The sequence below is a fragment of the Oryctolagus cuniculus genome, chromosome 6, assembly GCF_964237555.1.
Source record: "Oryctolagus cuniculus chromosome 6, mOryCun1.1, whole genome shotgun sequence".
Classification (NCBI taxonomy): Eukaryota; Metazoa; Chordata; class Mammalia; order Lagomorpha; family Leporidae; genus Oryctolagus; species Oryctolagus cuniculus.
Window position 1 is genome coordinate 149,741,852 of NC_091437.1, and position 15,168 is coordinate 149,757,019.

At 44.9% G+C, this 15,168-nt stretch overlaps 1 protein-coding gene across 2 annotated transcripts in view; it reads left to right on the top strand.

The window, feature by feature from the left end:
* Positions 1-15,168, top strand: part of FER1L6 (fer-1 like family member 6) — a 195,585-nt gene that overhangs the window by 106,655 nt on the left and 73,762 nt on the right. For both annotated transcript variants that reach the window (XM_002710764.5, XM_070075467.1), the window contains 4 exons: positions 1,155-1,332; positions 6,346-6,470; positions 10,962-11,096; positions 14,479-14,628. In XM_002710764.5, coding sequence (XP_002710810.3) covers positions 1,155-1,332; positions 6,346-6,470; positions 10,962-11,096; positions 14,479-14,628 — 588 coding nt within the window. The remainder of the gene's footprint in view (positions 1-1,154; positions 1,333-6,345; positions 6,471-10,961; positions 11,097-14,478; positions 14,629-15,168) is intronic.

A 15,168-nucleotide genomic window follows, 5' to 3' on the forward strand; every position in this document is an offset into this window, starting at 1 on the left:
ATGGTCTTGGAAATTGTGGGAGCACAAGTTCTGGCCTCTTATATCAGGACTTGTGATCCTTCATGGAATGGAGGTGGTATAGAAGAAAGCAATCACTGATGGGAAATTCTAAGAAACACTAAGAGGCACTTAGAAGAGTCAACAGAATCTGGAGAGGTAGCCACATCTTAAGTGCCATCAGCTACTCAGCATGAGGGCCTTGCCAGAACTTGTGAACACAGCCAAGTCTGATGCCTGAATCTCTTTAGAAGAAAGCACAGACTTGAGAAATAAAGAAGACATATGTCTGCATTGAATTGTGCTCTTCAGATCCTCAGAATACCTGCACCGCCACACAGGTCTATGCACACATGTACATATGTATGGACACACACTTGCCATGCACACTCACATACCACACAGTAATGCAAACATCAGCACAAAAAACAATTCCATTAAGGAAATGGAATGAAGACTATTTTGGTGCAAAAATATTTAGAAATCCTCCTGTTTTTTTCATAATAAACTACTTTCCATGAACTTTTTAAAGACTTCAAATGTATACATCTGTGTACATTCAATGGAATTAAAGCAAGGGAGCAAGGAATCTGAAGCCATACTTCACACACAGGAATGATTGAAGGAACTAGAAGTGCTCAGCCCAGAAGAAAGGATACAGTAGGGCAGGAAGGGTCATTCAAGAGCCCAAGGGCCTGACATATGGAAAAAACTCTGGAGTTCTTCTGAACAAAACAAAGCAGTAAACTAGTCTAGATTTGGAATCATCTTTTCTGGGGTTTAATCCTGAATCTATTGCTTAAAAACTGAGGAATAGTAGGCAACTTACTTTATCTGTCTGAGCCTGAGTTTCCTCATCTATGAAATGGGGCATAAACACACCTATCAGGTTTAAATGATTCAGGGCTTGGAAGAATGCTTCTCAGTGCCTGTGTTAGCCCCAAGCCCCACTAATACTGGATCTTCCACAGAGCTGTGCATCAGGGCAATTGGTGCCACTGCTCTCATTTTGATCTAAGAGGAGCCCTGGAGAACTGTTCTCTGAACATGCTGCCAGCTGTGTCTCCAAGAAAGACTTCTTTTCTCAAAGAGTGAGTTCCATCAATGAGGATGGAACTCACTATTAATGAGGCACTCTTCCTGGTAATCTTTCCCAGCTTCCTGGAAAACGGCCAGTTGGTTGGTCAGTGCAAGCAAAAGTCGACGTGTACCTGTGGCTGGGTCCCATCAGACACTCCAGTGCCATTTTGGATAACTTGCCTGCAGGCTATGAAGCAGAGATGCTCTCCAAGGTGACTGGCGTGAACCAACCCCCATCCAACCTGCTCTACCAAGGTATGGTGCTCCCTGGGCAGTGAAGGTCATCTGGTGTCTCTGGTGGGTTTTTGTGAAAACAGCAAGGAGGGCAGCGTGCACGAATTGTTTGCATGTTACTTTAGGATCAACTTGTTTGTCTTTAAGACAATTTCTAAGAGTGCTTCTTTACTTTCTAATATCCCACCTAAAAAAAATAAGGTAAAGTCATTAAAATACACCTGGAATAAGTGTTTATGTTTTTCTGTTAGTGGAGAGAAAGCCATTTGATTTTCTCTTTAGGCAGAATAGACTGTTGAGTTTGCATTTTAAACAAAATATGGCTTTTTAAAGAATTAGTAGTTTTTTGTGATGATGTGATCTGTGGAACTAGGGCAGTGTTTCCTTTTAGTGGTATTGAGGTTTTGAGTTATTAAATGTCCTATTAGTGACCCCAAAAAGACAGGTGTAAGTGATGGCATTTGTGTTTATCCAGCTCAGCTCTTGGCTTGGCTTCTTACAGAAAGTCACCAGGCTTTCTGGAGTCCTTTCTTCTACGTAGTTATGTTCTATCAGTGTCATGGTTATAATTTCATATGATTTTGGATTTGCCATAAATATTCATATCTTACACTTGCACTTTGCTTTCTGTTTCCAAAATCTCTCAATTTGTCTGCTTTCTTGCGGCTCAATTCAGATAAAGCACACTGCAGTTTTATCCTTACTCCTACTGAAGTTGAGTCTTGAGCTGAGCCAGTGTTGGAAAGGGTGGAGAATTGTCCACACACTCTGTTGCACAAGGTGTCTCTGAGTTGTTTCACCTTTACTGCCTGTGCAATCTGAGTGGTTCAATAGTCAGAGAAGACATGCAAGTCCCATGTAGCCAGGCACTGGTTTTGGAAACATGTGTCCAGTGGTTCAATTCAATGTTAATGAGTAAGAGTATTGTCTTTTGAGAAAAATGCATAATTCCTAGACTTTATATATAAGATCTCATTGATTTCTCACACCAACCCTGGGGTGTTTCTTCATTTTACAGAGGGAGAAACTATAAATCAGAGATACTTAGAAATTGCCCAAGATCACACAGCTAGTCAATGACAGAGGAAAATACTCCAAACCCTGCCTTTTACTGTTGTTTTCCATCCTACCTTTATATGGTTTTCATCTTCAGGTGATAAATACCCACAATAAGTTTCCCTGTCATATAGAGACTGTCTCAAGATATTCATGACTATGACATAATGGTGTTCTATTTGCTAACAGTTCAGAGGAGAGGAGAGACTTTTTCCAGTGCTTTATGGTTCCTGCAGTGTGTTGTTTTCATGGGGTGGCCTAATAAACTTTTTCTGCTGTGCATTGGCCTTGAAGGTTTTGGCTGCCATCCATACCTACTGGAGAATTTTATGCTCCAGAAAATATCCATTCAGCAAATAATGAGTTGGTACCTATATATGGAAGGCATGATGGAAAAGTTAGTGGGGGGTATGGGGATGAGTGAAAGGTGACCCCAACCTGATGTGGGGGCAATCAGACAGCTGTTTGACAGCCACAAGTAAAAAGTAAGCATAGCCAATGGGTGAAGAAGTTGATTAGATTAGATTATTCCAGGGACTATAATTGGTTAGACCCAAGGTTTCAGAAAAGCCAAAGTATAGATGAAGGACATGGCACCCCCTGGAGTTTTACAGTGTGTTGGTTATGTGGCTGCAGCTGGGAACTGCTGAAATTCCTGGGCTAGGTGCTTGAAGGTCAATTGATGGACATTCTGTAGCATGGACATTCCCAAGTTCACTCCCAGAAGCAAAATTTGCCAAATTTGTGTGCAGTGTGCTAAAAAACACATGAGCTGCCTGTAGACAAACTCGTCTTTGGAAATCCCTCTGCCATATGCTGAATATTCCATGGTTTACTGCTGCCATTTTACAGGGCTCTCCTGTCAGCAGGACCCAGCCTGTGGACATTAGGGTTTATTGGTATAGGTGGGGGAAGTGGCAGGACTTAGAGTTGAGTCCAAAGGAATCTGTTCTCTCATTTCCTTGACTTGATCAGAGCTTTGAGAAAATTGCACTGCGGTTATCTGGACTTAACTAGGGAGTGTGCAGAGCTCAAGTTCCTAAATTCTTTGCAGGATCAGAGTGGGGACTGATATGGTTTCCACATTCCCAGGGTCCAGACTAGTTCCATGAAGCCAGACAGTGACATGCATAGGAGGAACTGGGTGGAAGGACAGAAACTTGTGCAGGTCTCATGACAATCAAGTAAGGAATTGCCTGTGGGGCTCTCTGCCTTCCCTACCCCCTCTTTGCCCTAACAGTCAAGGGCCAAGTTCAATAGCACCCATTCCTGGGATGTCTCCCCAACTTACTTCTCATTTCCATCCCTGCACTGGCACACAAGATATGGGCCTTAAAACTTCCCACCTAGAGGGAAGGTGTTGACTCCTTGTTGATCGCACTCCCTGACATCTCTTCTCTTTATTGCCAGCTTGACTCACATTTGTACCTCATGAAGCTATGTTCTGACATCTTCAGGTCCTGTGCACACACCTTCAAGAGCTTCCTATTGTCTGCTAAACTGAATGCCATTGCCTCAGTAAGGCCTCCAGGGCCCTCAGCAGTATGACCTCAAGAGGCTGGGACTCCATTTGGTAGCCACACTAGACCACATCCTTGTCCCTGCCTGGCCTGGCATTTTAGTCCTTGTCTTGACTCACCTCTCCCAGCTACCCGGGGTCTCTGTCCCTGCCTATCAACCTTGATCCCATTTAGAGTTCTGCTCAAAGGCCATTGCCACCTCCCCTAGAGTCTGCACCCTTTTATTCAGCATTATTCATCCATGTGCCATATTTTCATTTTACACAAATAGCTTTGTGTGACACATAGCATACTTCTTTGTCTTTTTTTCTTTCATCAAGCACTAGATTTTATTTAAGATTTAGTTATTTACTTGAAAGAGTTACACACAGAGAGAAGAAGAGGCAGAGAGAGAGAGATAGAGAGAGAGAGAGAGAGGTCTTCTATCTACTGGTTCACTCCCCAATTGGCCGCAACAGCCAGAGGTGCACTGATCCGAAGCCAGGAGCCCAGAGCTTCTTCCGGGTCTCCCATGCGGATGCAGGGACCCAAGGACTTGGGCCATCTTCCACTGCTTTCCCAGGCCAGGGCAGAGGTCTTGATTGGAAGTGGAGCAGCTGGAACTTGAGCCAGTGCCCATATGGGATGTAGGCACTGTGTGGAGTGGCTTTACCCACTATGCTACAGTGCCAGTCCCAGCACTAGAGTCTTAAGATCCATCCATTTTACAATGTAGACCTCTAATTCATGGCATCTACATATTTAACTAAGCCCTTAACATTTTTCCTTCCTACTCGCCTAGAGATAGACACTGAAGTTGTTTTAAGCTTCTCACCAGCACAGGTCATGTTGCCATGAGCAATAATAACAGCACACCAGCATCTTCATACCACATGTAAAATTCTTCCCTTGTGTCAGGTGCCATTTTAAGCCTCTCACCACCGAAGTAACCAAACGAGTGGCAATTTCCACCCCCATTTTACAGCTGAGGAAATAAAGGCCCAGAGATGGTAGCAACCATGTCCAGGACCCATATGGACCCATATGGACATGATATAAACCTGGGAGTGGCACGGAAGAGGGATGCATGGTGTATTCGTACCCTCAGTTTAACTAAGCAGAGCTGGTCAATTTAGTGTAGGAGTTCGTGTCTCCCAGTCATCATGTCAGCACAAATAAACAGGGGCTCACTGCGCACAGAAGCTTGGGGAGAGACAGGTGAATGGGACTGTGTGAGGAAGTAAGAAGAAATAAGAGAAAAAAAAGCACAAGGGGCCTTGCAAGGGCCAAGGACCATAATGTCCCACAAGCCAAGAAATATAGTGAACTCAACTCCTGCTTGAGGCTTCCCCACTGAACCCCGATCTGCCCTAAACTGCAGCCCCTTCTCTCGCATGCTGTCATAGAGGTGCACTTGCTCCTGTCCTTTTCTCCCATGGCTTTTGCCTCTGCACCTGTGTCTCTTACAGGATACTTCTGGCCTCTCCAGGGAGCTCCCCAAGGGTAGGAACTGTCTTAGTTACTGTAGAATCTTTCAGACCAAGATGCCTGGTGCACAGTAGGCACTCAAAGTGACATTGGCTGGCAGAATAGAACAATGGGTGAATGGATGATTCAAAACATTTACTGGGGCCAGCACTGTGGTGCAGCAGGTTAACTCCCTGGCCTGAAGTGCCAGCATCCCATATGGGCGCCGGTTCGAGACCAGGCTGCTCTACTTCGGATGCAGCTCTCTGCTATGACCTGGGAAAGCAGTAGAAGATGGCCCAGGTCCTTGGGCTCCCGCACCCATGTGGGAGACCTGGAAAAAGCTCCTGGCGCCTGACTTTGGATCGGCACAGCTCTGTAGCCAGTTGGGAAGTGACCCATCGGATGGAGGACCTCTCTCTGTCTTTCTCTCTCTACCTCTCCTCTCTCTGTGTAGCTCTGCCTTTCAAATAAATAAATAAATCTTTAAAAAATTTTACTGAGTTGATAGAAGTAAAAACTACTTTTTGAGGAGCTTCTGCTTCTTCTTCTTCTTCTCTCTCTCTCTCTCTCTCTCTCTCTCCACAAACACACACACAACCACACAACCACACAACCACACACACCAGTGGAAACAGGAGAATGACTAAGAAGTAAAATGTGGTTGTTGTAATCAGACAGAAAATACAGTGTCTGGCCTGTGTTAGCTCTGCAAACATGGGAGAGTATTTTATCTTTGAGAGGGTCATGTTCTTCAGCTAAAAGGGGAGATAATTAGACGTATTTCACAGATTTGTTGTGGAGATCAAGACACGTGTTAGGAGCACCAGAGAATGGCTGACCCCAAACCATACCATAAGCATTAGCTCTTTCTGTCGCAGTTAGAGAAGAGTGGCTCCCAGTTTTCCCCGTTTGTTTGAGGGCACTCAGACACTGTCATGCTCAGAGCCATAGTCACACACTGCTCCTAAAAAGCCACTAATGCCTGTCACTCTCTACAATCTTCCCACAGCCCGGCATGTCTTTCAGCTCAGAGCTCACATGTACCAAGCCCGGGGCCTCATTGCAGCTGACAGCAATGGACTTTCAGACCCCTTTGCCAAAGTCACGTTCATTTCCCACTGCCAGACCACAAAGGTAAGCAGGAAACCGGCCTGCCTCCTCCTGCAGCCTGCAGTAGACCCCACCTGAGGCCAGATAAAGACAGGGGGCATGTTGCAAAATCTGTGTCTCCAGGTATACAAATATATGCCGGCAAATACAAGGGAAAGATCTGTTGTTCCACTGCAATCCATCTTCCAAGGCAAAGGGAGGAAATCTCAAGGCAAAGGAGGATTGGAAGGAAAAGTAGAACCTGGCATACTTAGAGTACCTGCAGATGGGCCAGGCACGATGTCAAGTGTGGTGGGGAAGCAACAAGAGAGAGGACAGCCTAGACAACCCCCGTGAAGCTTGGTTCCAGTCATTTTGGGGGGTGTGGCTTGGGAAGGGTCTTGGTAAGGAGGAAAGTTCTAGTTTTGTGGTCAGGAAGCTCTAGACTTATCAGCTGGGTGTGTATGTGTGTGTGTGTGTTGGGGGGGGGGGCTGTGGATTATACCCTTTCAACACCTTTGAGATTAAGAATTTCCCTCCTCCCCACATTATTGCTTCTTGATGGATGTGAGTGTTGCAGGAGCGGGGTCCATGACTGGTCCTTCTGGGCTTCCCCTCTCCTATGCCCCGAGTGCTGAAGGGCAGGAAGGGCTTCAGATCAGCACAAGTCCAGTGGGACGCCTTCCCAGTGGATCACCTCCTCCAAGGGTCCCCTCTGTTCTCTGACTGGCTGTTTGCAGAGCAGGAAGCTCAGTAAAGGACTCCCTGTCTCAGAGCCAACCCACAGAAGAAACCTGAGGTTGCCTTCCAGCCCTGTTTTCTAGCTGCCTGGGCAAACTAGAGGTTTGTCATCTTAAAATAGAGCTGTTTTGAAGAAGCAGAAAGTTAAGTGTATGCAATAATTGATAAATGGTGGCTTTTATATTGGCTGGCATTGAAAAGGCTAACATTTTTCTCTAAGGTGAGACCCATGACCTGCATGATGGATGAGACTGCATTTTGATTTATGAGGCTCAGACTGACAGCATGATATAAACCAGCATCACATCCATTCAGCCAGTGCCTGTTGAGTGCTGGCTCTGTGCCAGGTCTCATCTGGGCTCTAGGGGATGTGGGGGACCAGACCCTGCTACCATGTGATGTGTGATCCTGGCATGGATGCAGGCCTCTGGACAGGTGAACTGGCTATGGTGCAGTAAGCCCCCTCAAACTGGAATGTCTAAAGTCCCGCAAGATCCGAAGTGGAGAGAGGGCTATTTCTGTTTGGGAAGGGAGTCAAATGAGACCTCAGGAGAATGTGGTCTCATCCTCATTCAGCGACTGAGCTGGAAGAAAGGGGACAGCAGACTATTCTCTCCTTGTGTTTTGAGAAGTGGTAAATAACATGCCATTTCCTGGGACCAAGTCCAGAGTCTTCCATTTGTTGGCTGTGTGATATTAAGAAAAACCTCTTCTGTGGGTCGTCTCTAGATAGTCATGATAACCTCAGTGTACACAACTGGCACAAAGTAGGTAGCCAGTACATGGCTACTCATTTGTACAAGAACGTAGGTGGGGATGGAGTAGGCTGGCTAACAGTCCTGTATGCCAGGCACTTAATGCTCATTGTCTCAGGCAATGTTCATAGCAACTTCACAAGGTAGGAGCTAACTCTATTTAAATGAGGGAAACTAAAGTTTGGAGAGGTTACATCACCTGCCCAAGTTAGACATAGGTAGGTAATGAAATGAGGGTTCCTTCAAGGGTATCCGATTCCATACTCTGTCCACAGTATCTGAGCCCCTTCTTTATAAGTGTTGTCATAAACTCCCAGTTGACGTCATCTAACCCATTTATAATGCACAGCTCCATGAGAAAGTCCCTAAGAAATGAGGCTAATCATGGATGCCCTGGCAGAGAAGTGGGAGAACATACTTTCATTTGAGAGAGCCTCCTATTGCCTCTCAAAGGTGGCCATGTGTTCCTTTATCTCATGGGAGCAATTCTGAGAGCAGGGCAGTACCCGCACATTCAATCATGCAAATGTAAGGAGTCTTCTATGAGTCCCTGGAAACCATACATTATGAAACAACCATGCTTGGGTTTTAATTTGTTTTTGCACCCAAATAAACCTATCTTTTAATTCCATTTCCTATGAACTTTTTGGAAGTACCCTTGTAGCTGTGGAGCCCCTGCTGTGTTAGTGCCTAATGTTGTGACTAGCACATTGTAGGTGTTGAATAAATATGTGATAAATGAATGAATGAATGCTGGCCACTGGCATCTTAGCATGCAGCATGTATAGCCCAGTGCCATGGAAGATATAAAAATATTTCTACAGGAAAGCTGCTGTGAAGATAAAAAATTGTTTTGGTGTTACACTGTCAGGTGCATGCAGCAAAAGAGATCACATTTCTATTTTCAAAAGCAACAACAAAGACCAGCGTCTTTGAGACATCAGTCACTGACACAGGATAGCTTTGTACTGTGACTATCATTCCTGTTTCTTGGTTGATTGAAGCCATTCTTTTCCTGCCAGAAATGTTTGATTTTCTCTGAAATGTTACATTAAATATCTCATTGTGTCTGAGACATACAATGCTCTAAAAGTAAAAAGCATTTTTCGGAAGAAAATTGTGCAAATGTACAATACTTTTATGACTCACCTAAATAAGAACAATGAAAATGTTCTTTCATGACCACAGTGCAAATGATTTACTACCATAACTGGACACAGCTGGATGTAAAACTGAGGTGATAGTTTTATACAGCTTTTGGATCCTTGGCTGTTAGTCCAGGCCAGGTTTCTTTCCCATCCCTCCTGAAGTGAGCACTGATGGGTCAGAGAGCAATACAGGACTGCTAAGGAAATTTCCTCAGGGCCAGTAATTGCTGTGGGACTGCATTGTTAGCTTTTAATTACTGCAACTAAATGCCTAAGACAAGCTACTCACGAAGAAAGGCAGTTTACTTTGGTTTACAGTTTTGGAGATTCACAGTCCAAGATTCATAGGCCCCATTGGCTCAGCCGTGTGGTGAGGCAGGAAGATGGCTCTGGCAGAGTGTGTGTGGAGAGAGGGCAATCCCATGGTAAGCCAGGATGCAGAGAGAGAGAGAGAGAGAGAGAGAGAGAGAGGCTAGGCCTGATTCCAGATTTTATAACCAACATTCTCATGAGAAATACCTTCCCAGGGTATGCCCCATTGACCTAGAAACATGCCATGAGGCCCACCTTCTACACACCATAATTGTATTAAGTTTCCACCCTCTCAACACCATCAACACAAGCTCACGGTTTAAACTTGAAGTGTCTGCATGAGTTCTGGAGCCATATCCTATTCAAACCGTATCAGGTATATTCACCTGTGAAGTCATCTACTTGACTGAAAAACCTGGGAAGAGAGATAAATATGATTGTGGACCATTGCCAGGACCAGCCTCACATGATAACAGGGTAATTTCTGCCCAGTGCACTGCAATTCCAGCCTTCCGCTTAGTGAAGCTGACATGTTTCCAAAGAACATAGAGCAGTGGATGCAGGTCCAAATAATTCTCTCTTCATTTGAATAGGATTGCAGGGGCCTGTGAGGCCTTTAAGGCTCTAGGTCATTTACACAGAATACTTTCCTTTGTCTTTTGCTTTCTCCATCTGTATAATGGGTACAACCAACTACTAGTGTCAGGATTTGCCATCATAGCAGACAAACCCCATGAAAGAAAGATGTCTTTCAAATCATGAGGTTGTTTTAAAGACCAGGATCTTTACCTAAATCAGTAAATATCCATAAAACAATAGAATTCCAAATAAGGAATATTAAATTTTAAACCCAACTTTAGTGTTTGTATTTGATGGCAAAATCTGTGGGAGAGGGAGCAGGAGAGAGGAGGGTTGTGGGTGGGAGGGAAGTTATGGGGAAGGAAAAAGCCACTGTAATCCATAGCTGTACTTTGGAAATTTATATTTGTTAAATAAAAGTTAAAAAAATCTAATTGTTCCTAATTTAAGGATCAGAGATCTCCCCCATAGTCAGTTTTTCCATCATAAAATGAAGATAATATTAGCATCTACTTTGTGAGGGTGAATGAGGTTAGCAGGCTGGGCTTTGGTGCCCAAGTTGGATCCAAGTTCTACCACTTACCAACCCTGGACAAGTGAGCCTTAGCTTTCTGGCCTTTAAAATTTATATAAATAACTATACTGACTTTCCTGAATTATGAGCTTTGAACGCGACAGTGCATATAAAGTACAGTAACCAACACACAGTATGTGCTCAACAAAGGGTAGCTAGTGTTCTCATCACGGTACTACAGGGAGGAGGGAGTCAAAATTATGTAAGTAAGTAAGATGTTAGATACTGCTCTGCTCATGAAACTTCAGACTGTCTGCTCCTGCAGGGCAGGGAATCCTCACATCCCCCTAGCATTCAGCAGACAGCATCCATGCAGCGACTTGAGCGTTGAGTGAGTGAGCATTGGTGGCCCTCTGTAAGTGCCCATTGAATGAACCTTGGAGCCCCTTCAATCCAGTTGAATGATTCTCTTGGTCCCTCCTTGCAGATCATCCCCCAGACCCTCTCCCCAACCTGGAACCAGATGCTGCTGTTCAATGAGCTGGTGCTGCATGGAGATGAGAAGGAGCTGGTGGAGTCCCCTCCCCTGGTGGTGGTAGAGCTCTATGACAGCGATGCAGTGGTGAGTGTCCCCTGGGCCAGGGCTGACTGCCTCAGTAACAGTGGCACCGTGAGCGGTCAGGACTCTAGGTATACCGAGAGGCGATCCCAGCCTCAGAAAACAATGATTCAGAGCCAGAAAAATTTGATGATGATGATTTGTTTACTAAAGGTTTTATTTTTTTTAAGTTAGATTTCTCTATATATTACATTAAAACTGGATCTGGTTTGCAACATTGATAGACACTTCTTTAGGAATGTGTTAGTTATGTAAAGCAACTCACTGCTGCCCCCAGTCCCCAGCCGATTCTATGTTATCGCTGTTTAATAAAAATACCCATGTGTTTTGCAAACAGGAGGTTGGTACTGGTCTAGCTGGCTGGAAAAAAACTGATGGGTATGGTCACTGACTCAGCCTTTGTAATTGGAGCTCTTTTTCTTCTGGGCTGTTGTCTCTAATCCCTGTGATAACGCATTCATATCTGTGTCCTTTGTTATGATGTTAACCAACTTCTTCCTCTGCACAATTGCTTCTGTTCTGAAATCCTGGGGGAGACTCAAAACTTACTGCAAGATTTTTCTTAACTTACTAAGACAATTTTTTTTTTCCTTTTGAATTAAGAAGTCTAAAGTGAAAGGCAGTTTTCCTTATTTTACTTTTTGTCTCTGCATCTCGGGAGGCTGTAGTAGCACAGATATATGAGGGTACTTTAAAAGCTTCATGGAAAATAGCTTTTATGAATTTCCCACGAAGTAGTTGAAGACTGCCTTGTATTAATTGTGACAGTTATTCCAAGAAGCCTTCCTGAATAATCCTGCCAAGTGCACTCCTGACAGCAAGGTCAGGAGGGAATTAGGTCATAGAAGGCGAGCAGGGACCTCTGAGAGCATGAGGCTCTTGCTTCCAAGACACAGCAAGGTTAAAAACCTTCTCCAAGGTCACAGCCACCTGGAGGCAAGAACCAAGGCTTGAGTACATGTTTCCCTGACCCTGTCCCCCTGCATGTGTGGTGGCTACTGTGGCAATCTCCCCTATACACACACACTGATTCTTCACATCTCTCCCTTCCTCTGGGCCCCATACCTCTGCCATAAATTGGAATATATATCTATATATGTATATGTACATACATACATAAGAATTTCTGCCACTCAGTATATTAATACAGATTTCCTGTAGGGAAGGCAACAGATAAACGCCTTTTCAATGCTGTTCCTCACAACAGGCTTCCCCTGGAAGTGTTTGCTGTCTATTTGAAAGGCAATGATTGCCAGCCATCAAGCATCTTTGAAAGTCCCTGCGACATCAGCCTCCCAGTGCCTGCATTTCTCTTTGCTCCCCTGTTGTCTTCCATTTCCTTTATCTCTCTCTCTCTCTCTCTCTCTTTTTTTTTTTTTTGATTGCCTTTCCTGGACATACCCTAAGTCAAAATCTTTTCAGAAGAAAAAAAGCTTGTATTCTTGAATCTAAAAGAAAAGAAAATGTGAAAGCTTGCACTTCCCTTCTGGAAAAGCATGAGTGGATATGCAAAAGATTTTGTTCAAACCTGTGGGTTGCTTCTAAATGGTGCCCCAAACATGGTGGTGATTGAATGATTAGAATTGGGCAGCCAGCCTGTGCTTCCAGTCCAGAGTTTTCTCTCATTTCCCAGAGGCTTTTACCTCTTGTGAGGGGCTGCTGGATCTAAAAGATGAGCTTCTCTCTGGTAAACTGATTGCTTGGGTGTATGTTTACCCTTTTTTTTTTCCAAATGGTAATTTGAATGAACCATTCCTAGGTGGTATAATGGACAAATTACTGGGCAGACACTCACTTTATGTCCAGCTACCCCGACTCCACCCATATTGGAAGCAGGTATAACCCCACCACAGGATACCAGCAGACAACTTTGTTCATGTTCAAGCCTAGCTGAACAGAAGTCCCATTTCTATCCAGCTGCGCTGCCTTCCGTAGCTGGGGGTACAGGTGCTGGTTCATGAGTCTGAAGGCAGTGAAGCGGTGTGGCTGTGAAGACCAAACTCCAGCTAAAACAGAATGTGGCTGCAGTGCCTTCACTGTGGAGGTCACTGATCCAACAACCTTCACGCAGCACGTGTGCATTGAGGGTCTTCCTTGGACCAGGGGACAGAGCAGTGAAGACTGCACACAGCTCCCTCTCCCCGTGGAGCTTGCATTTCTGGGTTTCTGGGATAGCAAAGGAGAGTGGTTGGTCCAGGCCATGGTACTCCTAGGGGAATGTGGATGCGGGCTCCTGGGAGCTAGACTCGGGAATTCTTAGACAGTTCTTAAAGAAACTTACAGCCTATCTATCTGTCTATCCAGCTGTCTGTCTATCTATGTATCATCTATATTGATCTGTTGATTTGTATCTAGATAGATACAGTTTATAGATATTTTAATATCCTCCTTTTACTACCAAGAAAAATAGGGCAGAGCAACCTTATCACTGAAATGTATTGACCTCCTCCTCCTCCTCCTCCTTCTTTTTCATCATCATCATCATCATCATCATCATCATCACCATCTTAGCTTGTATCAGCCATTTGTTGTATACCAGTTACTGTGCAAATCATATATAACATTACATTACACTTCACCACTCAATTAATATTATTATTTTTGACCCCTTTTTAGTTATGAGGCTTAAAAAGTTCAAGCGTCTGACCTGAAGCCACCGAGATAGGAAATAGCAGATTAAAAAAAAAAGATTTATTTGTTTATTTGAAAGGCAGAGTTTACAGAAAGTGAGAGGGAGAAACAGAAATACAGCTTCCATCTGCTGGTTCACTCCCCAACTGGCTGCAGCAGCCAGAGTTGGGCCAGTCCAAAGCCAGGCAAGTCTCCCAAGTGGATGCAGGGACCTAACGATGTGGGCCACATCCTCTGCTTTCCCAGGCGCATTAGCAGGGAGCTGGATTGGAAATGAAGCAGCCAGGACACGAACTGGTGCCATAGGGGATGGTGGGACTGCAGGTGGCAGCTTTACTTGCTACGCCACAGCACTGGCTCTGAAAGTAACAGATTTGAGAATTTAATGCAGCTTTGCCAAATCTCATGTTCCCAGCAACAGTGTCCTATCCTGGAGATCCTTTGGAATGTTTTCTGCCACTTAATTTTTCCCTTCCAGTCTACCCTAATGATTATTTTAACTTTAGAGTCCAGTCCTCAAGGAGAGAGATAGTCCCTCTGATGAACCTCTTCGTGTTTTCCCGGGGAGCCTGAGTGGATCCCCTCTGCTTCTCAAGCTCGTTGAAACAGGAAAGAGTCTCTCGGAAGAAGAAGAAACAAGACAGAAGCCAAGAGGGAGATACTGATGCTGACAGTCTGGGGAAGATCATTTGCAAAATTGTGCTGATGTGGGTGAGAACCAGGTGGACAAAATGTCATTTCTTTTCTGCCTTAGGGGAAGCCAGAATATTTGGGTGCCACGGTGGCTGCTCCTGTTGTGAAGCTAGCTGACCAAGACTATGAGCCACCCAAGCTCTGCTATCACCCCATCTTCTGTGGGAACCTCTCTGGAGGGGACCTCCTTGCTGTGTTTGAACTGCTACAGGTAAGTGAACCAGATGTTACACCTGTTCTGTGTGTCTACCTGGTCCACCCGGCCAGAGAAGCAGCCTTGCTGGAAATTCCACTCCAGTGAAGCTGTGCCTGGTCTCGTTGCTGTCATGTGTCTGGGAGTGCCCCCTTCTGGGGGTCTGAGAGGTGCCACTTAGGGACTCAGGTGACTCAGAATCCTGTAGGCTTGGCCAACAGTGCTTGAGAACCCCATGTGTGGGTTCCTGCGTTCCATACAGAACAGAAAAGGATGTGAAGGGGGAAGGGAGCAAATGTTTGTGGGCATTTACTCAGGCACCTTTTACTGTCTCATACGCCTTTCATCGCATGAGGCCTGCCCCAGTCCTGCAGGGATGGGTAGTATAATTCCCATTTTACAGATAGTAAAATGAGGGCCAGAGCTGACTGACTTACCTCCTCATGTGGCTGGTGGGCGGTTGAGCTGAGGACTGAACTCCTCATGCTGTACCACATTTCCTGCAGACAAGTAACTTGGTCCTAAGACCTAGTAGAATTCATGAACATGTGTCTAGAA